This window comes from Calypte anna, chromosome 8, assembly GCF_003957555.1.
Source record: "Calypte anna isolate BGI_N300 chromosome 8, bCalAnn1_v1.p, whole genome shotgun sequence".
Lineage (NCBI taxonomy): Eukaryota > Metazoa > Chordata > Aves > Apodiformes > Trochilidae > Calypte > Calypte anna.
In genome coordinates this window covers 16,379,342-16,403,982 of record NC_044254.1, presented here as the reverse complement: position 1 = coordinate 16,403,982, position 24,641 = coordinate 16,379,342, and the positions used below count along the sequence as shown (strand labels likewise).

General features: G+C 37.2%; 1 protein-coding gene across 1 annotated transcript in view; it reads left to right on the top strand.

Moving 5' to 3' along the window:
• Positions 1-24,183, top strand: part of WDR63 (WD repeat domain 63) — a 29,927-nt gene extending 5,744 nt beyond the window's left edge. Inside the window, exons 3-24 of the mRNA XM_030455363.1 lie at positions 1,749-1,880; positions 3,449-3,487; positions 8,287-8,468; positions 9,008-9,112; positions 9,972-10,142; positions 11,576-11,775; positions 12,039-12,155; positions 12,783-12,973; positions 13,880-14,004; positions 14,104-14,193; positions 14,577-14,666; positions 15,410-15,538; positions 15,916-15,989; positions 17,330-17,477; positions 18,202-18,289; positions 19,253-19,383; positions 20,156-20,228; positions 20,652-20,770; positions 21,413-21,617; positions 21,915-22,006; positions 23,279-23,416; positions 23,965-24,183. Coding sequence (XP_030311223.1) covers positions 1,749-1,880; positions 3,449-3,487; positions 8,287-8,468; positions 9,008-9,112; positions 9,972-10,142; positions 11,576-11,775; positions 12,039-12,155; positions 12,783-12,973; positions 13,880-14,004; positions 14,104-14,193; positions 14,577-14,666; positions 15,410-15,538; positions 15,916-15,989; positions 17,330-17,477; positions 18,202-18,289; positions 19,253-19,383; positions 20,156-20,228; positions 20,652-20,770; positions 21,413-21,617; positions 21,915-22,006; positions 23,279-23,416; positions 23,965-24,183 — 2,858 coding nt within the window. The remainder of the gene's footprint in view (positions 1-1,748; positions 1,881-3,448; positions 3,488-8,286; positions 8,469-9,007; positions 9,113-9,971; positions 10,143-11,575; positions 11,776-12,038; positions 12,156-12,782; positions 12,974-13,879; positions 14,005-14,103; positions 14,194-14,576; positions 14,667-15,409; positions 15,539-15,915; positions 15,990-17,329; positions 17,478-18,201; positions 18,290-19,252; positions 19,384-20,155; positions 20,229-20,651; positions 20,771-21,412; positions 21,618-21,914; positions 22,007-23,278; positions 23,417-23,964) is intronic.
• The last annotated feature ends 458 nt before the right edge of the window (positions 24,184-24,641 follow it).

Here is a 24,641-nt window from a genome sequence, read left to right as displayed (position 1 = left end):
GTTTTGTTGTTTCGAGGTTTTTTTAATCTTCCAAAACCATCATCCCAGGCAAAAGTTTCAGATTTCTGAAACATGAATCTGTATTTGCATTGGAATCATTGGGTTTTGGGAAAAGCAGAACACTAAATTGCTTCAGTTCTTCAGGAGAATTAATAATGAAGGCTACATTTGCCGTAACAACCAAACAACAAAGAAATTCATTAACATCCAATTGGTGCAGTTTATCATCTGTGGTCTGCAAGATCCAGTATGATAGAGAAAAGAGCCTGAGGTTTTATATTCGTCTATTTTGACTGGAATGAAAAAAAAATGCATAACTCTAATATGTGTGTCAGAATCTGCTCTCATTAAACCAGCAAAGTTCACCCATGGACGGGAACATAGATTCCAAACTCAGGCTATGCCACCAGGTTATAGTTCATTACTTGTACCTTGTCATCAGGGGCCACCTCCAAACTAAAATACAGCTTGGAAGCTAAAATTACATTTCTTACTTCTAGAGTATTTGAGAATTGTGCTACAAAACAGGAAGACACTGTTTCTCAGTCTATGAAATACCATCCCAAAGCCAGGATAACCACTGAAACTGCAAAGGCACAATACATGTTTGCTGTAACACTCACATGATTTTAAGCCTCAGACTGAGAAAATTTCAATGTAGAACACTTATTTTATAAAACTTACCTTTTCACCTGCATCTTGACAGTAAATGTGCAAGCAGACAGGACATAGCTCCTGTGAAAGTTATTCAGAAATAGTTATGTCATGTGGCAGTTCTTGAAGGTGCCAGCTCTTTCTGTTTGATAAGTGCATCTGCTCTCCTCTTGCTCCTGTTAAGATTGCAATATCATCCAAAAAACATAGGTGCTTTATATAAATTTTAAAAATGGTTTCTCTACCAGTCAGTTCAGTCTTAAAAAAAAAGGGGGAACATGAAAGAGGAAGGACCCAAGCAAACTGAAAGTTGAATGCCTCTAGTTGTGTTCAGTAGAAACAGCAAACCATTTTCAGTACTTCTAGCTGGATTTGGATGATCCTGATTTTAGCTGTTCTATCAGTTGCTATGTGTGTACCTTCCACAGGATGGTGCTGGCAATGTATTTTGTGGCCCTGTGCAGGCCAGTCAGTGCAGTGGGCAGCCTGCAGTGCATTTTCCTGCTTTGCAGTGGAACTGAGCCTTTTCTGTGCTGCTGTTCTCATCCTAATTCCAGATATTGAGAAGGAGAGTAAGTGAAACAAGAGTGGCCTACACAGTATTGTCTCCAGCTGTGTAATTGCTCCGTTTAATTATGCATAAAAATTGTCTTTCCAAGTTTGTTCTCCACAGAGTTACACTGAAAAATGAACTGGAAACAGAAATACACAAAAATGCTGTGTGCATCTATGTAATGATTTACACTTAAATAACTGTGGGACAAGTAGTTATAACTGGAAAATTTTACCTGCACTGTTCTGATGCAGCTCAGATCCTGAGCTTTCTCCAAGGGAAACCCCTGTCTTAATTTAACTTTTCACTGTTTTGGGTAGTTTCCATACTGAATCACTCTGGTTAGAAGAAATATTTCCACCTATTACACATCACATCAAAATACAGTTCATGATTTAAAATTACAAGACATATCTTTGGCAGCATGTGAGAATACTACTGTAACAATAACCTGCATAAAGTCACGGACCAATTTTTCACTCATACATTGTGTATCCCATTGTCTGTTTAAGGCTTATTGGTTATATGTATCTTTCTCTAGGTAAATGTAAAAAAACGTCAGAAAATCTCACATCTGGCAAGAAATCCTTGAAAGGCATGAAGACCTCAGCAAAGAAACAGAAAGGCAAATCCAAAGATAAAAAATCAGCAAAAGGAAAACAAACAGAACTTGGTACGTAAGGTACAGCAGCAAAGAAAAAAGAAGCAGTAATCTGGTCTCACATGACAGCTACCTTAATTATTTTGGGCACATGCATTTAAATAAACACAAAATAAATTTGAATATATGTTATTTATAGAACAGAGTTCTAAAATACTGGTTATGGGTTTGTAACCAATATGTGGAACATAACAAAGTTACATTGCAATATTTACTCTTTGTCTCAGTAGTTTAGGTTTAATAGTTTGTAGTGTCAAAACAACAGTACTGAATGGGAAACTGGGAGGTTTAATACATATTAGATGAGGAGATTCACAATTGCTAACAGCCCAGGGAGAGAACATCTGGCAGAGGGAGTTCACCCCAGAACAGTTGTTCAGGATGACACTGTAAAGATACAATAACAGAGATAAAAAATAGAGCAGGTTCACAGTTGTGCATTTTATTGATTTTTTTTTCTGAAACATACTGAGATACAACATCAGGGATCATTTATAAAAATGTATAGTTAATGAAGTGTGGCTTCATTAGGCTAATGAGCCTTTGTTACAGACAATTATTTTTACCAGTGAGTCACGCACATTCTCAGAAAATGTGGGAATGTACATTTTGCTTGGGTTTTGTTTGCTTTGTTTCATGGATTTTTTTCTGCTACAACAGCCACCTTCCCAAAGTGGCTTTTGCCTTTTAATTGCTTTTTTCTTTCCAGCTGATTAATAGCTGTTGTGCTGCAGAGAACATTGTGCACATCAGTGCTTATCTCTTCCTGTCCCACCTCGCTGTGAGGTTTGCAGCCAGGCTCTCAGGAGGTGAAGGAAGCCCCTGCAGCACCCTGCCACCCGGGGCCAGCCTGACCACTGCCCGTGGGCAGAGGGGACCAGCACCTGATTCTCCCTTCCCACCTAACTTCTCCCCTCCCTTCCTTAGAAAGAATTTCTTTACAGAGAGGGTGATTAGGCTATGGAATGGGCTGCCCAGTGAAGCAGTGGATTCTCCGTCCCTGGAGATATTTAAAAAGAGACTGGATGTGGCACTCAGTGCCATGGTCTAGCAGCCGCAATGGTGGTTCAAGGGTTGGACTTGATGATCTCTGAGGTCCCTTCCAACCCAGCCAATTCTATGATTCTATGATTCCCACCTAACCTACCTGTCAGGAGCCTCGCCCTCATCTCCTCTGCACAGGAGATCCCTGACTTGGTGACTGCCCCAGGCAGGTGCTGTCAGGGAGCAGTCAGTGCATTTTCAGCCACAGAAACTGCAGTGTGCCCCACGAGGTGGCAGTTTTCTTCTGGGTTCTCTCTTCCATAGACTGCCTGCTGAAAATAAAAATTAGTTTTAAACTTCTATAGTTTCAAAGTATGTTAATATCTCCTTAAGATACAGACCTATAAAAAGGCTTCACTCATTTCTTGTGTAACATTTGACCTCAGTGGAAATGAGTTTTTGTTTCCTCTTCACAGCTTAGTTTTAAATTCATACAGATATTTTAAACATTGTCCCAACAAGGAAAAGGATGTGTATTTATACCTACTTTGTCAAGAAGAAAAAAATACTGATAATATAATTTCATTATATTTCAGGCAAAAAAGATGAAGTTGATCTTTCCATGGCTGCTATAGGTAAGTGCTATGATGGTCTGTGAAATAATAGTTTGGGAATACTTTAACCATTTTGATGCTTCAGTGTTAGCGATGCCAGGTAAAAGGAAAGATTTTTTAGAAATGGGAAAAGTTAGAAACTATGAAAAAATGCAGCTATGACAGTAGAGATTACAGTGTCACTCTCTGAGTAGCAGGCAGGGATCAAGGACTGCTGAAACAGCTACAGGTTGTAGATGTTTTTATCTTGGATTGAGAAGAGCTGGGATAGGAAAAATAAAGAGTTTTACCACAGAATTATATAGTGCAAGATATTTGCACTTAATTAACAATTAACAATTGAAAGAAAAATGTTTTTATCCTCTTTTAAGCTTTTGATCTTTATCTAATCACAGAATCTGGTAAGAAAATTATTTCAACAGATAACTTTTTGGTTTTTAAAGCATAGCTATCAATAGACACTGATTGATGTCTCTGCTTTGTAGAAAAGCAAATCTGCCACCCAAGCATCACAAGATACCAAGCACTCCTCTTTGCTTGTGGGCAAGAAAAATGCAGTTTTATGCAGTTTTAACTGTGGCCCTAGTTATGAGCTAAAATGTGTAATTACTTGAATTGAATTGAAATATATTGAATTGAAATATATTTTTATCTTAAATACCAAATACCTTCAAAATGCTTTTCCTCATATCTACTTAGATTTTTCTTCTGATCCAGTTTGTGCAGCTTACATCTGGATAGAAGTTAAATGGATAGCAGTGTAAAATTTATCTACCCTTTACAAGAACAGTCCAAAAGGTTATCTTCTTAATTAGCTTTTAACAGGACAGCTTTTATTGCTGAAAGCTAAAACATCATGTGGCAAATATACAAAGCAGGTAATTTTTAAAGAAATCATAAATCACTTGTCTTCCTGTGAGCATGAGTGGAAGTGAAATTGCACTCTGATCAACTTTACTGAAATGGGTGAGCTGCAATTAATTAAAATGGACAACAAGGGATCTCTCAGATGATGAAAGCATTCCTTTTAAAAATGTATTTATGGTGTTCATGGAGATAATTAGCTTTGACAGTAAGAGAGAATTTTACTTCCACCTAGTGGCAAATACTGTTAGAAGCCATAATATCCAAATTTGCTACAATCCTGTTGCTAAAAGCAGGAAAAAAATGCTACTATGTATGTACATAGACTGTGAAGATTTAAACTGTATGGATAGTATCTCCTTAGCCCAAGTGTTCTTTCCTTTACTTAGAGCATTTTGATCCTTTGGGATGTTCTTGCAACAGTAGGAGCTGCAGGCTGTTTAAAATTATATGGGTACCATTTATTATTGGAACACAATGTGAAGCCTTACAAGATGCTATATAAGTTTTACTGGAAAGCAGCATTCAGTGAAAATGTTCATAATAGCAAGAATTCCAGTATCAGTTCTTTATGGTATAATACATACATTATGTATTATACATTATTATAATACTGAATATATAATACAGATCCTATAGTACAGAATCTGTTGCAAAACAGAAATCTGTAATACATTATTTTATTCCCTTAGACTAAAAGATACACATATTTTAATTCTGATCTTTACTTTGTTTTAACTTGGATTTACAGGAATAAAACAGTGAAGAAAACAGACTGTCTGCATTTTTGCTTCACTTTAAAGCGTGCTTGTACTGTTTCATTTGACACTGAAGCCTACACCTCTGAAAATATTTTTGTTAGCATTAGCATTTTTAGAAAAGGTTGTATGCATGATTCAGCATTTTAAAAAATAACATAATACAAACTTCTTGAATAAACAACAGTTACTCCTGTTTAGGATTTTTTATGCATCCAAAAAAAAAAAAAATCTAATTGTTCTGACTTGCTTAAATTTATTTGAGCCACAGGAAGAAAAAAGCATTCTGAAAAAGAATCCCATAAGAATTAGCAAATTGTGTTTAAAAAGTTGCTTTAGATTCTAGCCTCCTAATTGCAGTAGCTACGTAACCAGTTCTGAGGACTGCAATAGGTACAAGGTTTTCTTGCTTCCTTTGCTCTCCTGTACATTCTGAGCCAGTTGTGCACAGCAGAGGATGGAAATTGCATTCCATTTTGGTGCACAGCTCTAGGTTTCAAACCTCATTCTGTCATTTTGAAATTCAATTTGCAGAAGGAGGATTAATTTTTCTTGTTCCCATATATCAAAATGTAAAGTATATCTGTACTGTTGCAGTTTGCACTAGGGTTTGAGTCTGCTTCCTAATGATACCCTAATGAGGCCTCATGCCCTTGGCTAGGGTGACCTGGGAGTCCTGCAGATCAACTTTTAACGTTCTTTAAAAGGATTAAATGTTTAAAATCACCCAGGAATAAACACTTTTTCTGAGCCTAGTCTCATAGCCAAACTGATAAGCAAAAGAAGATTCTAGGTCTTGGGTTCATTAGATACAGAGAGCAGATGTCAAAAAGGCAAGCACAGGGACTGCAGAAGATAAATAGTTCTGGCTTTGTCTGCTGATACCAACAGTGAGTTTGGACCTGTTAACATCCCCGTGATATAGTATTTTTTGAAACAACCACACAGAAATCCCAGAAATCTCTGAGATACCAGGAAGGAAAGTCATGCAATATTGACAATAACAGGAAAGTCAACTAATGGACTGTGCATGATACAAATGGATTGTGTATGCTACAGACTCACCAGTGAATGCCAAGTAAATCAGACTTGGTTTAGTGCCAGGTACACCAGAAGCATCATATATGTCAATAATTTTAGTGATTACTATTGCAAAGAAAAATGATAGAATCTGCCAAGTTGGAAGGAATCCATCAGGATCATCAAATCCAACACCTGTCCCTGTGTAGGGCACACCAAGAATCCCATCATGTGCCTGAGAGCATCATCCAAACACTTCCTGCACTCGGGCAGGGTTGGTGCCATAACTGCTTCCCTGGGCAGCCTCTTCCACTGCTTAACCACTGCTTAAGGGTGAAATACTTACTCCTTATATCTAACATAAACTTCCCTCATCACATCTTCCTAGCATTCCCTCAGGTCCTATCACCAATTACCAGAGAAGAGGTCACACCTGCTCTTCCTCCTTCCCCAGTGAGGAAGCAGTGAGCTGCCATGAGGTCTCCCCTCAGTGTCCTCTTCTCCAAGCTGAACAGAATAAGTGCCTTCAAACCCTCCTCATATGGCTTTCCCTCTAAACCTTTTTTGTACCGTGGTGCCCAGCACTGCACACAGTACTCAAGATGGGGCCACACCAGTGCAGAGTAGTGGGACAGTCACCTCCCTCCACTGGCTGGCAGTGCCTGCCTGGATGCACCCCAGGACATGGCCCTCCTGGCTGCCAGGGTGCACTGTTGGCTCATGTCCAACTTGCAAGAGGAGCATCACTGAAAGATTTTAAAAGATAAATGTCAGATTCATCAAACATGGTGTATTATGTGATAATCTTATGCAGATTTAGCATCTTGGATGATAGAGATTAAGGATTTATTGATTTGTCAGTTCTTGTTGGCTTCAGTTAGAGAGATCTTCTCAAAACATGCTCAACCAGCTGGCCAATATCAGAATTTTAGATATATCAACTTCAGTGTAAGGTGTACACTAGCAGAAAAATACTACAGGTTCTGGCAATTAAGATAAAATATTAAATAACTCAAAGAAAGAAAATAAAACAAAACAGAGATGACAAAGTATCAGCTGTAATCACAAAAACCAGCTCCTTTCAGAATATAAACATTTCATGTAAACAGGTCACTACATCTTTTCCACTTTCCAGTTTATCAAAAAGATGAACAATCAAAGTCAGACAGAAGTCAGACAGCCTTATCAGACAGAAGTATAGCAGCCTTCATGAAGATTGAACTTTGGCAGCTGAGACCTCCAGCCTGAGTCAGCCAGCATGGCAGCATTGATTGCAGAGGAAGAAGAGAGTCTCTTAGGCAGCAAGAGTCAACCAGCTGGTTGATCACTCTACAGTGATCTTGGTCACTTGTAACTGTTATGAATGCAGAACATGTTATTTGGGAAGGAGAACCAATATAATGTATATACAGCTGACATACTGTTAACAAAAACCAGTGTATTATCATCAGATTGAGTGTCTGCAAAGCACACTCACTGGGACACCTAATTGCACCCAGCCTTACTAAAGACAGTGAAAGCAACACTCCGTGCCAGAGCTGGGATAAGACATAGTTGTCTTGTTCTGAATTAATACAAATGAACCTAAAAGAGGTCATGTGAGTAGAAAACAAGAGCTACATATTCTGTAGCAAATCTGAAAATAAAGCTTTGTATCTGACTTAGTCTCACCTAGTAGTGGAGAAACAGATTCAACTGCACTCTGAACTGGATGAGGGGAAGATGAAAGTCCAAAATCAGAAAAGCATTTTTATTTGGGATGGTATTGAAGATTAACCACTTAGATGGTTAGATTAACCACTGGTTTAACACAGCATTACTCTCAGGAAAGGACTACAGTACATTTATTCAGAGCCATGCAGTTCTGTCCATGTATTAAAAATAGTCCATTAGTGACTCTTCACTAAACTCTCAATCACCTGTTGATCGAGAGGGGATAAAAAAGCTCATACTACAAGTAACATTCATTAGGTAGGAAATGTTAGGTATTCTTTTCCAGGATTAAACAAATGTAATCTAATCTGTATTCAGTGCTTTCCAAAATACCAAAAAGCTAAACTGAGAGATTCCAAGGCATTCTGTTAGGAAAAAGTAAAGACCCAAACTTAGTAAGCCATATATTTATATTTAAACAACACTCTGAATTTGTTAACCATGCAACTTTGCTTTCTTTCATAGGCCACCCAGAAATCTTTCCTTTAGTTTTCACTTCAAAGACCCAAGAAATTTTTAATTGCCGAGTTAATGAAGATGTCACAGAAGAAAACTGTTTCAAGCTTATTAAAAAAGAGGACATCATTCAGGACCTGAAATCAAGAGCTGCAATTTCTGATTTCCACCCTTTCAAAAAAGTTGTCCTAGTATGTAGCTTATTTCATTATCACTTTTAGACTTCATGCTCCCAGAATATGGATTCTTTTAACAATAAGGTCTGTTCTTCTTTTGACTCTGTAAATAACACCAGTGTTGTGATATCCAAAGGTCATGGACCACTGTCAACTCAAAGTTTCTCATTGCTCAACATGCACATTTTTTTGTACTAACTTTAGACTGAAACTATGCTAAAAGTAACACAAATATTACTCGTTTGAATCTGTGAACTGCCAGAGCTTCATGTATTTTGGTTTCTCCTAATTCATGGCCTACTTTCTAAGAATCATTAAAAGAGTTTATTTTCTGTTGTTTAATTATGTGCATGAAATGATTTATTTTGCAAGACATTATTATTACAAAATAAAATTTCTGTTCTTTTCAATTAGCACTTTACATTTTCTGTAAAAGCACAAGACTCACCAAAGAATCTGAATGTACACTAGCAGTAGCTTTGCCATTCACAGGCTTATGTTTGTTTGGATGTTACTTGCTTTCACTTTTTCAAAATTGTTTTAAATTAAAATAGGAATATCCAGGGGAAGAGCTTCTGGTAGTTTTTGATGCAAACTTCCAGTATGGACAAAACTTTTACCTGGTTGCTTCTGAAGAAGCCAAGCAAAACCTTCTGGAGGTAAGAAAATAAGTATAGTACAGCATTCTTCTATCAATGAATATTTCAGAATCTTGTCTCAAACACATACCTCGGGGATGGTGTTGTATTTGTTAAGCATCTGATGTGCTTGGCATGCCAGCATGCTTCTCTAAAAGTAAATCTGATAATGAGAAAAGTGTATCACTGGAAAAATATCTTTTATTCTATGAGAGACCAAATTAAATTTTTATATTTTACTTCAGAGAGAGTAGAAGCCCCACTGCTTCATTTTTATCATAAGCATTCATTTCTGCTGCCATGACCCAGGTTTTCAATTAAGACTTAAAAATAAAAGATTATCATATATTTGTCGTCTTCAAATAAATCTTACATTTATTTTTCACAAAATAATACATTCTTCAAATCATACTTTAAAATGTTCTTGAATTGTAAATAACTCTAGATACAAAGATGATTTAACTCTTGTGAACTGCATTGTAGAAGAAGGTTTATGGGCAGATTATATAATTTTTCAACATTACTATGTCACCCAGCATCAGAAGAAGTAACAATTAATAGAAAAGCAAATTGCAGTTCCAGGCAGGAGAAACAACAATTTAAAAAATCACTGTAAATTCTTTTTTTATAACAGTGATTTGCTTTTGAGACAATAGCCTCTCTGGAAGTTAAATATGAAATATGTAACATTCATTGGAAAATTCTAATGCACAAATGAATGGATGGGACCTATCCCAATTGTACCCAGGCCACACTTAGTGCATTGAGACAAAGGTAAAGAATGTGTGCATAAAGAGTGAGAACTGGGTTTCTAGTTGATAATTACATTTCAGTCACTAATTTTTGAAAAAGCACTATTTTGCATTGTTTGATGTCACAGCCTCCAGAAACTGCAAAGGAAAAAGAAGGAGAAATAGAAGAAGAAAAAGAAGAAGATAGAGATGAAACTCTGGAAGTCCCTCCTTACAAGCCTCCTGTCTCCAAACCCTGGGTTTCTCTTGGCAGTGAAAAAGAAGTTGAAGAAGAATCTGTTAAAGACACTGCTACAAAGGTCAGAATCAACAGATGTTATTAAATCAAAAAATGCAACAAAACCAAATTTAAAAAAAAAAACCTCTCAGATAACTGAAAGTTGTGATAATATTTTTTCTTGGGGTCTTTCACAAATTGATGAAGCTATCTCAACTCAAGTAACTAACTCAACTTTGATAAAAACTGAGTGTTGCCTAAACTTTTTATTTTTACAATTATGTTTCCTTTAAATCCTGCAAATAAGACTTGTGAGACAGTATTGGGCGTATCTACTTCTTAAGCTTACATTCAAAACTCCTGATCATCTGGTCATTAGTATCTTTGCCACCTTTGCTCAGTTTACTATCTGTCCAGATTACAAGTTGTGTCATTATATTTATATTCTAAAGACCTAGTTCTGTTTCCATGCAGCCCAGTGAACTCTGCTTCATTATATGGATGGCACTTAAGTAGCATGGGAGACTTGTAAGGGCTCTCTGCCTCAGAGTAAATGTTACTACTACAGGTTATTACAAAGTATCTTTACAGAAGGACCTATTTGATTAACTGAACCTACAGGTTATATCAAGCAAATGATATATCCAAAAGGTGAATCGACTCACAGCTATCACCTAACTTGTGATGTGCAGGGCATCTTGAAGAATTCAGCTGCCCATCAGTGATTTTCAGTCAATACCTAAATCCTTGTTCAGGGAAGACTGGATACATTTTGTTAGTTTTTATCTTGCTTATACTAAAAAAGATGTTTGGTTGTTCTAAAGCTAATTCACAGTCACTAAATTTAATGCATATTCCTAGTCTGAAGTATTTTGTATTCTACCTTGGTGGCAATGCCCTCTCAAAAGTATTCTCAGCCTCCATTCCTTTCCAGTCATGTGGGAGGTGCTGGGCCAAAGTATTTGTCTAAGAATCCAAGCAATACCTCTCTAGTGCCTCAAATCAAGTGTTTGCCTCTCTGTGGGCAGAAGCCAAGCCAAGATCTCTTCCTCCTTCCTAGTTCTCACTCTAAGGAAACTTCTCACTCAAAGTTTTTGTCTTTGGGGTACTTCTCTTCCTAGGCACTGGAAGGGTAGCTGAAATACCTGACACAAAGTTGAGAATTGCACTAAGAGGGAAAGGATGAAAAGTTAGGTCTGGGAAGTCCAATGCAATATTATAAGACCTGCTAATCAATCCTAAAGGTCCAGTCTTGACATTGCATGAATTAGAAAAGGTAATTCTCTTATCCTACTAGCAATAATCCAAAACATAACCTAAAAGCAACTCATTGTTTTGGAAATACAATCCTGTCTGCCATGACTTAGGTAGGTTATTTATATGAGCACTTCAGAATTTCAAAGCACAGAAACATAACTCAGCACTGAGTTCTACAATTACATGAACGTTGTCATTTTACAGAACAAACTTACCGAAAACTTTCTCCTCTGCTAACTACAGAAATCTCCCTTCCAGGTTAAGTACATGATTTCTCGAGTCCGCAGGAAGTTTGGTGCACCAGTTACATTTAGTGACACAAATGCTTCACATGTAAAAGACAATTACATTGAATGCACGTCCTATCAAGACAAAACTTTCAGTAATAAAATACTTGAAAAAGATATGAGTGTACAAATGGTTCCAAAAGTAAGAGAAGCTTGTACTCAGACAAAATGGTAAGTGCAAGGAAATATTTATCAGCTTATTCTATCTCAGCTCAAGCTATGAAAATTAAGTCCAGTCTTCTGGAATTCCTCAATCACAAACTGATTAAGGGAACAGAGTTGGATACTATGTTTGCATCTTTCGTCTTTCACTCTTTTCCAAAATGTTTCTGGAGAAACTTAATATGCTTAGTTTTTATTTTGGCACATTACATGGGTTTCTGTCTTTGAAATTGGTTCTGTACTTACTCAAGTTCATTATTCCATTTGGTTAGGACCTATCCAAAAAATACATCCACACAGTATTTTCCTAGAGAGTTATCAAATGAAGAGAAAGAAGAGAGTCTGACATCTGAGAAGCTGAAAGACTTCCTCACATCAGTGCACTTAAGGTAAAATTACTGCAGCAATATACATTAAAGGCTACATGAAATAATAAAGAACGCAAGCAAGAACTCCTGAGCAGACCACACTGGTTCTTTGGTTTTTTGTCTCTGAATATTGTTTTGTTTTGTTGTTGTTTTTTTTTCTTTTGCTTGTAATTTTAATATTAATATTTGTTTCTGAAAATTAACATTAAGTCTATGCCATATAAATATGATTGCTTAAATAGGTATTAGAACTGTTAAAGTGATATATCTTTGAAAAAAAGCTGTAAAGCTGATCTCTCAAGCACTGCTCACTCAAGCAGAGACTTATGCAGAAGAGCAAAGGTGCTGTCCTGTAGCCCTTAGACATAGGAAAAGTGCCACTTTTTGCACAACAATTGGACAGTTACATGGTACTTAATCCACACAGAACTACAGGTAAATTCTTGGAATAATTTGTTATTTTTATTTCAATAGAGGAGGGTTTCCTACAATGAGGCACCACTGAGGGATTAATACTTTCCTTTTTTAATACTGTGGTTCTAATTCTGCATAAAACAAAAGCTGTCTCTGCAGAAATATTTGTGATGCTACTGCTGAGTAGTCACATCTGAATTCTTGAAAGTGCTAACTGTTCTTTTCAAAAAACAGCATGGAAATTGCATTGCAGCAAAATGAAATTATGAATGCTTTTTTTGATGACTGGAAAGCCCTAGCAGAAGATGAAAGCAGTTCTGGTGGCAAGCCAGATGTTTCTCTTAAAGCGTACCGATCGTTTACAGACCTGCGTTATCTCAAGGACAGAGCTATTGGCTGTGTTTGCTGGCATCCAACCATTTATGGTAACGTGCTTAAAATATTAATGTGAAACTTGAATGACATGTATATGACAGCTATAAGTATGCATATTTAATAAAATTATCAGCCTTTGAATTATTAAAAAAAAAAAGTATCAAAACTGATTTAGAATGTCCAAATTGCTGATCTGAGATGAGATTAAAACGAGAAATTCTTTGTAGTGTTCCAATGGGCCATGCAAAGTTCCTCACACTAACACATAGGCAGAGATCATAGGAAAGGGAAATTTCTTCCTTATGAGGCTCATGTAAGTGGTGTTGCAACCATGCCAGATCCTTCTGGTGCCTCTGAATACCAGAGTTCTACTCCCTATGGGCTGGTTCTTGTACCATTGCCACTTGGGAGGAATGTTAGAGCCACAGTGGGACATGGCTTTGCTGAGTGCCAGGGAGCAGCATCACAAGGAATACTAAACATCTCCTCCTGCTCCCTGCCATAGATTATTGCTCTATACAGTTGTGTCTTTAAACCTGGCTAAGTTCTATATAAATGTCCATGTTTCACAGCATAACAGTCAGAACTGCAGCTGGTGTAGGAAATTAAATCAGATAAAAAAGATTAGATTTTGTGACAGATGGCCAGGACTATATGCCAGTCACATAATTTCAGGTGCAGTATTACACCATTAAGGAGTAGTAACAAAAAAATTTTATCTTCATCCTTGGGTTAACAATTAATTTTTAAATAACTTAATCTTAAGAAAAAATTCCTCAAAGTTGATTTCCAAAAGGAAAACTATAACTACATGGTTGCAGTTTGGGGGCTGAGGGGGGTTTTGCTTTTTTTGCACTGCATTCAGAAGGTATAAATATAAGTAACTTAGAATAATTAGCAGCATGTTGAAACTTGAATTGTATCTTCTGAGAAAATTCATTTTGTCTCTCCATCAGGGATTATAGCAGTGTCAGCAAGAGAGCGGCTTCCTTATGAAGTGCAAGGGAACCTTTCTGATAAATCATTGCTGCAGCATTCAGTAATACTTCTTTGGAGTTTTTTTGACCCTATCAACCCTCAGGTATGTCATCAGGATTTTTAAATCTGTCAAGTGCTTAAATAACAAGAGAACAATCAGTGTGACTCTATTTCTCAACTATTTTATTTTTCTTCTGTCTAGTTAATATTGGAGTACCCTGAAGACATTTACTGCTTTCAGTTCAATCCAAGAGATCCAAATATCATTGCTGGTGGCTCCATCAATGGACAGGTGTTAATTCTCTGTTTAAGAATAAAATTAGATATTTCTGTATTTTCTAACAATATAAAAATAAGGGTAAAGAGATGTACTCAACCCTCTCATTCCGTACCGAAGTAATATCTGGTTATTCCACAGCTGAGCCACTCCTGTGTGATGCTTATTTGCAGTACTGATAAATAGGTCAAGCTGTAAAGACTTTTTTTTTTTTTCTTATTGAGACAAGTGTAGTCTTCCAACTGATTTCTGTCTGAAAAGGAAATCCTTTAAGGATATAATAAGTTTTAATGCAGAGAGTGATTTTTTTTCCCAAGCCCTCATGAATTGTAACTGGAAAAAATGTGTATTAACATAAAGAATAAAATAATTTTTAATATACTCATTTTTTGTTGTAGGTTGTACTGTGGGATATTTCTCAACACGAAGAAAAGCTGCAACATGAACAAAATGATGTTGATGAAATGCAGATGCCAGCTGTTAATATGGTGAATGCTTCCACTCTAAATATCTTGCAGCACAGCTATGTCTGTGGTGAAGAGAGGCAAACTTAGAACGCAAGTTAGAGTGGGGAAATGGGTGAAGGCATTTTTACTCAAAACAGGGGACTAAATCTTTACAGTGAGAAACTACAAGAGATAAGAAATCTTACGAGTTTATGAAATAAACCCATTATCACAATATCTACCTTATGAGTTCAGCTTAACAGCTTTACTACATTCTATGCAGACCTGGGCTTCAGTAAGTCTGTTCTTTAAAGGACACCAACACACACTTAACTTCTGCCTTATGAAGCCTATCAAATACTCACAGCATCTGTTGCTGGGTATAATACTGAAAATTATTCTGGTAGTTTATGGACAGAAAACAGGTAGCTTGGAAGATAAGCAGATTCCACTGGAAAGAGACTGTAAAGGGGATAAGCAGAAGAGGAAACCAAGAGCAAAGGAGAAACTAGTAACAGAAGTGGATGTGTGTGTACTTGTGGAGGCATGCTGGCATTCTTTTTAGAGCTGCATTCTTTTTAGAGCTGTATAGCCAAAGGCCTGTTTTGTTACCTTTTTTTTTTTTTCCCCCCCCAAAGGAAAGGTATTAGACCCCTAGAAAATTCTATAAATTGATCTGAAATATGTGAAGCATTGACAGCATGTAAAGTAGCCTTTTTTCTTTGATAGGTCTACTATTGTATTTTGGAAACACTCTAAGATCTCTCTTTTTAAAACTTTTCTAGCCACCACTTACACAAGCCCAGCACAGCAGCACAGAGCCACCTTTAGTGAGATACTGTGCAATCTCTTCTATACAGTATAGTCATAAAAAAACAGTAACAGCTATAAACTGGCTGCCAGGTCATTTTGAGGTGAGTTTTGAAATTAATTTTTATTCTTTTAATTCTTTTCCTAATTACTACCTTAGAAATCAATGTAAACCCAAGATAAAACATTAAAGATCAAGTTATTTGTAATAACCTTCATTATTTCTCACTGTGTTTTTCTAAATGCTGACTTCATTTAGAATTTTAGGTGTCAGGCAGGCAAAGCTGATAGCAGTTCACCTGAAGTACATTTGTAAAATCTCTTGACTTTATAATTACACGTTAATAAATTCTGATTCTCAAATCCTACCCAAGCAACAGCAGTGACTTAAAATTCTCATTTTATATGTTGAAGTACTGACTTAGAAAAGTATAATTGTTATCTCTACTCCCCCTGCAATTATTATTACTGTTATTTTTAGGACAGCCAAACGGATGCTGCTTCTGAAAGCAGAGCTGAAATTTGCTTGCAGCTTGTGACCTGCTCCCCTGATTGGTACATACAACACATCCTCTACAAGACATCTTCCAGTTTCCTTTGGAAAGCTTTACGGAGTGTACTCCATGATTTAACTAGCACAGTTCTGGATTCAGCCTATCCTGAATAGCCAAAATTCTATATGCAGAAGACAAGCACATCAGGTTCTTGGCCAGTTAAACCCTTTGCAGAAATGGAGTTAAGGGTTCATCACATGTATACATTTATATTCTGTGCTGGTCACAGATGCCTGGGCCTGAAGAGCCATGCCACCACACTTGCACTGATGATATGATTCTGGCACAAAAAAAGCTATTGCTGATGTTGAGGCCAAAGAAATACTGTAAATTACTTTTAAACTTAGAGGCATAAATGGCAAAATTATTCTCTATGAGTCTCCTCTTTAGAGGACTAAATAGTCATGATGGTTATGAGTAAATATTACCCTGTGTGGAAGACTGGCAAGGGGACAGAATGCAAAAAGTGGAAATAAACGTTTAGCTTTCAGGACTGTAAAAGGCTGAAGCTTCCAGGCTGTATGGCTGAGCTCAATCCCATACTTGGTTACATCAAAAGGGAGGGTCAGAGGCAGAAAAATTTGTTAATGACACAAAGTTATTTTTCCTAATCCAAAACAGAAACGAATTCAAATAATTAAATTAGAAGAATAACTGCAAATACAGTTGTTATTAAATTTTCAGTGTTATGCAAGTAAATGGAAGAAATAATTTCAAGTACTCACGCACCAGGGTTCCAAGTTGAAAATATTAATTTAATATAAGAGCAGGGGAATCTCTGTAACATCATCCATGAAGAACACAGAGCCTGAGTAATTCCTGTTAGAAAAAAGAAAGAGATGTCAGGAATGAGGAAAATGACTCTCTATATCAAAGCTTTTAATCAATGTCCAGAGTAGGGCAAAAGGAACAATCAGAGGGCTGAAAACTCCAATGAGAAGACAGATTTAAGTGAGTAGGACCACTTGGGTTCAATGTCAGAAAATACACTGTTACACATAAGAATTGGGAATGAAATTCAGTTTGGTTTAGTACTAGACTACCTGCTACAGAATTGTGCCATTCTCTGAGCCTCCAGGAATTTCACCCAGGTAGTCCAGTAACTTCATGGACTGACAAACTTCATGAATACTTTCTGGCTGCTTTGGTATAGTTACCAACTGATGAAAAGATGAGTAAAGCAACATATACCATCACTTGCAAAAGATTTTTCTGCTTGTGAGAGTCTCTATTACTATGCAAGGTTTAAAGAAGAAAGGCTAAAAAAAAAACCAACTTTAATGTGTACATACACCTTCAAAAACAGAAGCAGGGAATAATATTTACACAATCATTTTGCAGCTCAGTATTATTTTGGGATGTTCCAGACGCCAAACTTTCTGAACAACTTTTATCTGAGAAAATAAAGGAGAAGGAAACATTGAATATGCCCCTGGATATTTCAGATATTCTGAAGCAGCTAGATTTCTCCTGGAAACCTCTTATAAAGGTACTGCCTACAAATATAGAAGGATCAAGTACAAGAACTTAGTAGAAATACATAAGTTTTACTTCCCAACTCCTTATTTTTTCCAGGAATTGTTACTTCCTTCTTAATTTCCTTATGATTATGAAAAACTTCAATAAAACACATTTTGAAAAGCTAATTCAAGAAACAGCATGACTACCTGTTCAAAACTGCAATAGGTGCAAAAATCATTGTATTAGTAGTGCAAATTCTTACCAGAATTTTCAGCTCAGTGAGTCTCAAATTGTGAAACATGGTCAACATAACTGATAGCAACCCAACAAGTCCATCTGATGAAAATGGTCATAGCAGTTTGTGGAAAAGGAAGGCTGCAAATATGTTGGGTAAAAAAAAATATTTTGGACCTACTAATCTGTGCTGCTTTGAATAGCTGCAGCTGGTACAGTTGCTGAACAAGCTGGATCTGGGTTTTTTTGTGGGGCTTTTTGTGTGGTTTTTGTGGGGTTTGGTTTTTTGTTGGTTTTTTTTTTTTGGTTAGCTGGTTGGTTGGATTTTTTCTAGAAACCTGGCAAAATCCTTACAGAGAGCAAGTAACGGAAGAGAAACCACAGGACTGTGTTTTATCTGTGCTTGCATATGAGTCAGTAAATACTCTTTACTCTGTTTAATTGCAGAAGAAAGTAATTTAATCTTGTACCTCAAAGATCTCATAAAATGAGTTAGCAAATGCTTTTTTTCTGAACAGATAAATCTCTGCGAAAGTGATACCAGCACTGAGTACGGTCCCATCAGAATTAGTTTGAAGAATCTGCGTTACCAGTACAAAGCCTCAGGTAATATTTTATTACACCTCATTGGGGAAAATGTTTTTAGAAAGCTGAGGAACACAGTGTATCTGGGGAAAAAGGTTTCTTAAATATACTGGTATCCAAAGTGCAACACATCTGTATGAACTACAGAGGTATGTACCTGCACTGAATACAGAAGAGCAGTTCTGTACCCATAGGAATTGTCAGGTTTCAATTAGTAGCCCATGCAAGCCATAGAATCACAGAATGGTTGGGGTTGGAAGGGACCTTAATGATCAATCAGTTCCAACCCCCCTGCATGGACAGGGACACCTCCCACTGGACCAGGTTGCTCAAAGCCCCATCCAGCCTGGCCTTGAACAGCCTGTTGTGTGGGCAGCCTGTGTCAGTGTCTCACTACTCCCCAGTCCCCCCACCCAGCCTTCCTGTCTCTGAAACTGAGATAGGCCTTTTTGGCCTTTGCAGAAAACTGTTTTTAGAAAAATCCTGGAGTAGCAGCATATATTGCTGGTATTTCTGTAGTACTTGGGATAGAGGGATCCCTCTTTGCTACAGAACATGAAGTTATCATGTCACATTCTGTAGCAGATCAGTTCTTATGATATTACTTGATGGTAGGGACACACTCACTAATCCCTTAAATGGCAGGAGGTAGTTTGTATCATTCCATGGAGCAGAAATTTTAGCTCCTGGTTACAGCAGCTAAGGGGGATGTGTAAAGGCAGTGCCCCCAGAGACACTGGTGCTGGGTAAAACTGATGAGGAACAGAAGATGCAGAACAAGAGCCACCCCAGCTATGGGAAGGCACTGCTCTTGCAGCAACAGGGAGGTTCCACCAGGAAAGAGTTAACCTGCAAAACTCTGGCTTCACTTGGCAATCTTTCTTCATTTCTCCTCTTGAAATTCCCTTTATCCATGAACTACCTTTGTAAGACAAAGGATTTACTTGGTGTATAATAAAATGATGTATCCATACTGTTTCCCAGAGAAGATGAGACCCCTGAACACCCTAGGAGCACCTGCCAAAGAGAGCCCATACACAGAGATAGGTACTTCTTCAAGCAACAATCTGAAAGTGCTAGACAATTTCTCCACCAACTTTTTTGTTGGGACTGAAGTAAGTAGAAATAATAGGATAGATTGCCAATGAAAATGTTTATCCAAGATATTTGAAAGACTGAACAGTTAAATAATAAAGTTTTCATAAATATATGGACTTCAATGTTTTCTACAGGTGTTAACTAAAAATATCTTTCTGGACATCCCACATTTTGTTCCCATTTTAATGTGTTTAGCTACATGCTTAAAATAAGGATAACCCCCCCAGGATTTGGTAGACTATGAACCCTTAGCTGAAGGACAGAATTAGCAGACATTTCCAAAATATGTTGCACTTTCCCTGCCATCAGTAACCAACCAGTATTTCCTTTTTCCGGAATCCAGAAGATCAGTAATACTTTTATAGTGTTTCCCCAAATGTGGGGTGGAAATGTTTACATTACAATTTCCTGACAACTTATTTTCTACTTCAGGAAGTCCCAGCTATTCATAGCCCTCTACCTACCCTACTTATCTAAAATCTCAAAATCTTCTTCAGTTTTGAGTTCATGAAGAGAACCTTCTACCTTTATGCTTCTAGTTACCTTTTCCCCAAATATTGGAGCAAAGCATGAACTATAAAAATTGAGCACCTAGTCCTGCAGGGAGCACTGGCTACATACACCAGGGGAAGTAAATCTGGTTTGGCAATACATAACTGAAAAATGCTCATCCAAAATTCTAGTGTTTTTTCAGTGATTTGCAGTAAACTTTCTTTTTAATTTAAATGCATTTGCTTTAATATTAAACTTAATATTAAATGCCTTTACTTTATTTTTTTGGCATCACAGGATGGAGAAATTGTTTATTCTGACTGGAAAATTGACGTTATTAACGACTCAGCAAAACAAGTTTGTAAGTACAGTTTCTTAACACCTGTTTAAACCCTAACATATTGCCAACTTTGAAATATTTGCAGCTATACTCTGTCTTTTTAAGATTCTTGCTCACCTGCTTTAATAGGGTGTCTCACTGATGACACCAAAATTCAGCACTACAGCCTGTAAGGAGTTTGCAGTTCAGCTGTTGTGACAGAATTATCACAGGCACTCCCCACAGTCACAGGTGCATTGCTGTGTCCCTACTGGCACAAATCCCAGAGATCATACTTCACAGTAACTAGATCTGCAGCAATTCCAATTCCTGTATCTTGTAAGAAAAAAAATAAAGCGAATATCTCTGAAGCCAGTGCTGGATCCTGCACTCCTGCTTCCCCCAGCACAACTCCCATCGGAAGACAATAACTAAAATACGAGTTACAAGCAACTGCCTTTCTTATTCCATTAGGTCAGAAATACACCATTCACACTGAACCTATCAACACTCTCCAGAGATCTCCATTTTTTGAAGACATCATTCTAAGTGTTGGAGGCAGGAATTTTGCCATTTGGAAAGAAGGGATTACAGTAAGTCCCTTTAACACAGCTGTAACATAATTAATAGATATACAAGATAGAACTAAGCCTCAGAATCTGTATTTTCAGGAGTGTTTGTAAAACACAAAATGTCACAGTTTAGAAATAAACTTGGTGTAAGAAGAGCCTTCACACTTGGTGTGAAGAACCTTTTTCTTCATGTCAGAAAACCATTTAGAAATAGCTTTGTCAACTAGCCCTTCATAGAAAGTGATCTTCTTCAATTCCACACCTTGTAAAAACTGTAGCTTCTCAACAAATTATTTCTGCTGCTAGGGAAACTGAAGAGTAAAGGCAGCAGGTGCAAAACAGGTCTGAAGGAATCCTATTGACAATGCAGCCTTTTTATCATCTGAGGACAAAGAAACATGGGGAGGTTCAGAGTTCCTCTCTTATAAAAATCCAGTTTAGCTGCACCTGGCAAAATCTCAAGACTACAGAAATTAGGCAGCAGCTAAGACAGATAACCTGAACAGACTGGCAGGGAGATACCAGGTTTGCTTACTTTGCCCAGCAAGATTGCCATCAATATAATTTTTGTTCATTTAAAAAGTGAATGTTCTTAAAAGTAGTGAATGGATATTACTGTTTGATTGTTGGGTTTATCTTTTATTTGTATTCAAACAAATTAAGAATGGGCCAATCCTTCAGTCAAAGTGCTCTGCTGGGAGAAACACTGCAGGACACTGGTCCTTAACAAGACCAGGAGTTTTCTTCATTGGCAGAGATGATGGAAATATAGAGATTTGGGACTTGCTGAAGAAAACTCACGAGCCATCTCATTTCCAGAGCATCTCCAAATCAGCAATCACTTTCATCAGCCCCTGGACTGCCTCAGGTATGTTGATGGTGATTGCATTTTACTGTCCCACCCTCTTTGCAAAATAGGCCACGACTCCAAGGCACAGTAATCTTGTTACAGAGGATGGGTTAAAAAAGGTTAAAAAAGTATAAACTTGGAAGGTAATTTAATTTTTTTTAAAATGAGATCAATAAGGCTGCCTTCTTGCTGCATTGAACAACAAACTAAAAAGACCACAACAAAAATTAATATTCTGTGGATCCTGTTTGGGTAGAGGTAATTGTTATTATTGGAATTTAGATTGCTTAAAATTTTTTGTCAAATCTCTTTCAGCAGAGAAGAATTTCTTAGCTGTTTCTGATGATCTTGGAGTACTGCATGTTCTGGAAATCTGTCAGACACTAAGTGACCCTTCAGAGAATGAGGTTGGTGAAATTTCTATTAATTCATGTGACACTTTATCCCAAGAATTCTATCACAGACACAGGCCTACCTGGAAAAACTTGCCTTCAAATGGATGACAATTATTTTGAGATCACTGCAGCCATATTCTCCAAAGATCACCTGTAGCAAAGCTGGATTTGCACAGCACTCAGATAGGATGCACCTGAAGGAATCCTGGGAACAGATGGCAGAATTCCATTGCTCCAACCTGGCAACATGAAAACACAGCAAAATGTTCAGCATTCTTTGCCACATGCATAAAATGACACCTGCTTTCATGCATTAAAATAATGTTATTCAGAGCACAGTGATGCAAAGATACAGAGTTACTCTTTCTTTACACCTTTTTGTCTTCAGTTGTGTGAATTTTTTTTTCTGTAAACTTGGTACAGATTTACAGATATCAGTACATGGTTTTAGCTTAAATAACATTTTGGCAACTGTTACTAACACTACCCCTCATGCATTCACTTTTGAAAAAAGGACTGTGTGTACCAAAGGGCCATAGGAACCATTGAGATAGTTTTGATTTCTCTTTATTCCCACATCATTTTCAGTTGTTCTTCTCCCCCACCTCCCAACCAAAGATCAAGCTTACGTTTTCAGCTCATCTGGTTTAGCAGTCTTGCCAGACACCTTGTCATTTTTCACCATAGAATCTTATTCCTGTCCTATCCCAGTTTTCAGATAGGTTTATATATGCACTTAAATAGTTTATAAAAATCCTATAAATGTTTGCTGTGTGCAGAGCTGCAGGATGTAGCAATATAAAACCAGGTCAGCAGCCTCATCTTAGTAAAAGCAGCTTCTCTGAAGCAAGATAGAAGCTACCTAAGTGCTAACTGAAGTATTTACTGAAAAATACTAGGTTGTTAAAGAGACTGAAAACTAAACCACAGAATCCCAGACAACTGCATAGTGTTACACTGAAATATGGTATTTTATGGTTTCTTTGTTCCTGAAGATGAGTCAGTGAGAATCTGGACTGCTCCAGTGAAATCACTAACCTCAAACTGCTTTACTTATTTCAGTGCTGGTTTCTGAAGGATGATCTAAGAGTCAGTGTGACAAAAATTGTTTAACCCCATGCATATTTGTATCCAAAATATTTATATTGTTTTGCTGTGAATAATTTGGATAAATAGAGATATCTATATTCACAATATAGGTAAACTAATATGCTGTTTAGACAATCAGCAATAGTGCCATGTCTTTGGGCATGCAATGACCCTTGTTTGTCATTGTGTTAACAGCATGCCACCATACTTGATTATTTTGAAAGAGAAGTCAAATATCTGAAGCACTGTGAACAAGAGTTTCAAGAGTATCAAGAGCTTCAAGCCAAAACAGAACTGAAACGGAGCTGGAGGCACAGAGGGAGTAAACAGTATGTTAAATTTGAAATAAAAAAAATATTTGAGTCTTCAAAATGCACCTGTTCTGCTAGGCAGGATTTCCCATAGCATTTTCAAAAATCTGGATGGAGAGGAGGAGCTTTGCAGTTCCTTACTTCATGTTTACAATACTTAAGAGTTGAATAGATGGGCCCCAGTTCAGCACTTAGTCAAGTTAAACTCCTGCAAGAGCATTAGAGCCTGTGGACATTTAACAATTATGAATTTACTTTTCTTTTTTCATCAGCTGCTGGTTCAAGAAGTTACATTTTTGCAACTTTCCTATAAACATTGTTCCTTCAAGCAAGGACAGACTGCAGCTTGCCATTCTTTACTCCCATAAGGATTTCCCCCATCCATTCTTAGGTCACTGGTTTAATAATACCAGCTCATCAACCAAGGAAAAGACAATTCAGTTAATGTAGCCCTAGGTGACCTCTCTTTTCATTAATTTCTGACAGCACTGATACTGGAAAGCAATGGGGTCACAGACAAGTTTCAGTGTTTAACAGTGCATTATTTCCTGGTATGTGTTTTTCCTTTAGAGTATGACTGCACTACAGGAAACAAAAGAGGAGATGGAAGAGCAAGAAAATGCAGACTACACTATGTTTCTGGACCTGGAGAAGCAGATATTAACAGCTTTAGGATTAGTAAAAGGACAAGAAATCCCTTCCTCATCAGAAGCTTTGAGCCCATTATCACCTGTAGAACCAGTGAGCTTTTTATTTTTGGACCTCTTTATTTCAGCAGAACATGGTTAGCTTCAGAAATAAAGCATCTTGTAGCTAGAGTTTCATTAACTTTATCCATCTGTTTACTCACAACATGTCTAGAAAACAACTCTTTTGGGCACACTTTCCCCATATAAATTAAACAAATTTCAGGGGCTGCTGAACTGAAAGCATAGATCTGACCACACTGTTCATAAACACCTGAAACTTTGCAGGCTGAACCACTTCTTGCCATTATCAGATTAGGAAATGGTTGTTACTAAGCCTGGCAAATGCTTACAAACCAAACACCAAATTATTAAAATATATTGTTCCCTCTCCTAGTTAGAACAAACAGATTTTCTCAAGCACACCATGGCTGTCTAGTGTGAGCATTTCTGTCAAAAGACACTCTTGAGAGAGTTTGAGTGGTGCTATACAGAAGTCTGAATATTTACTGGTACAAATGAGTAACAGCTCCTGAATGTTAATGCTCATCCTCCATCTGC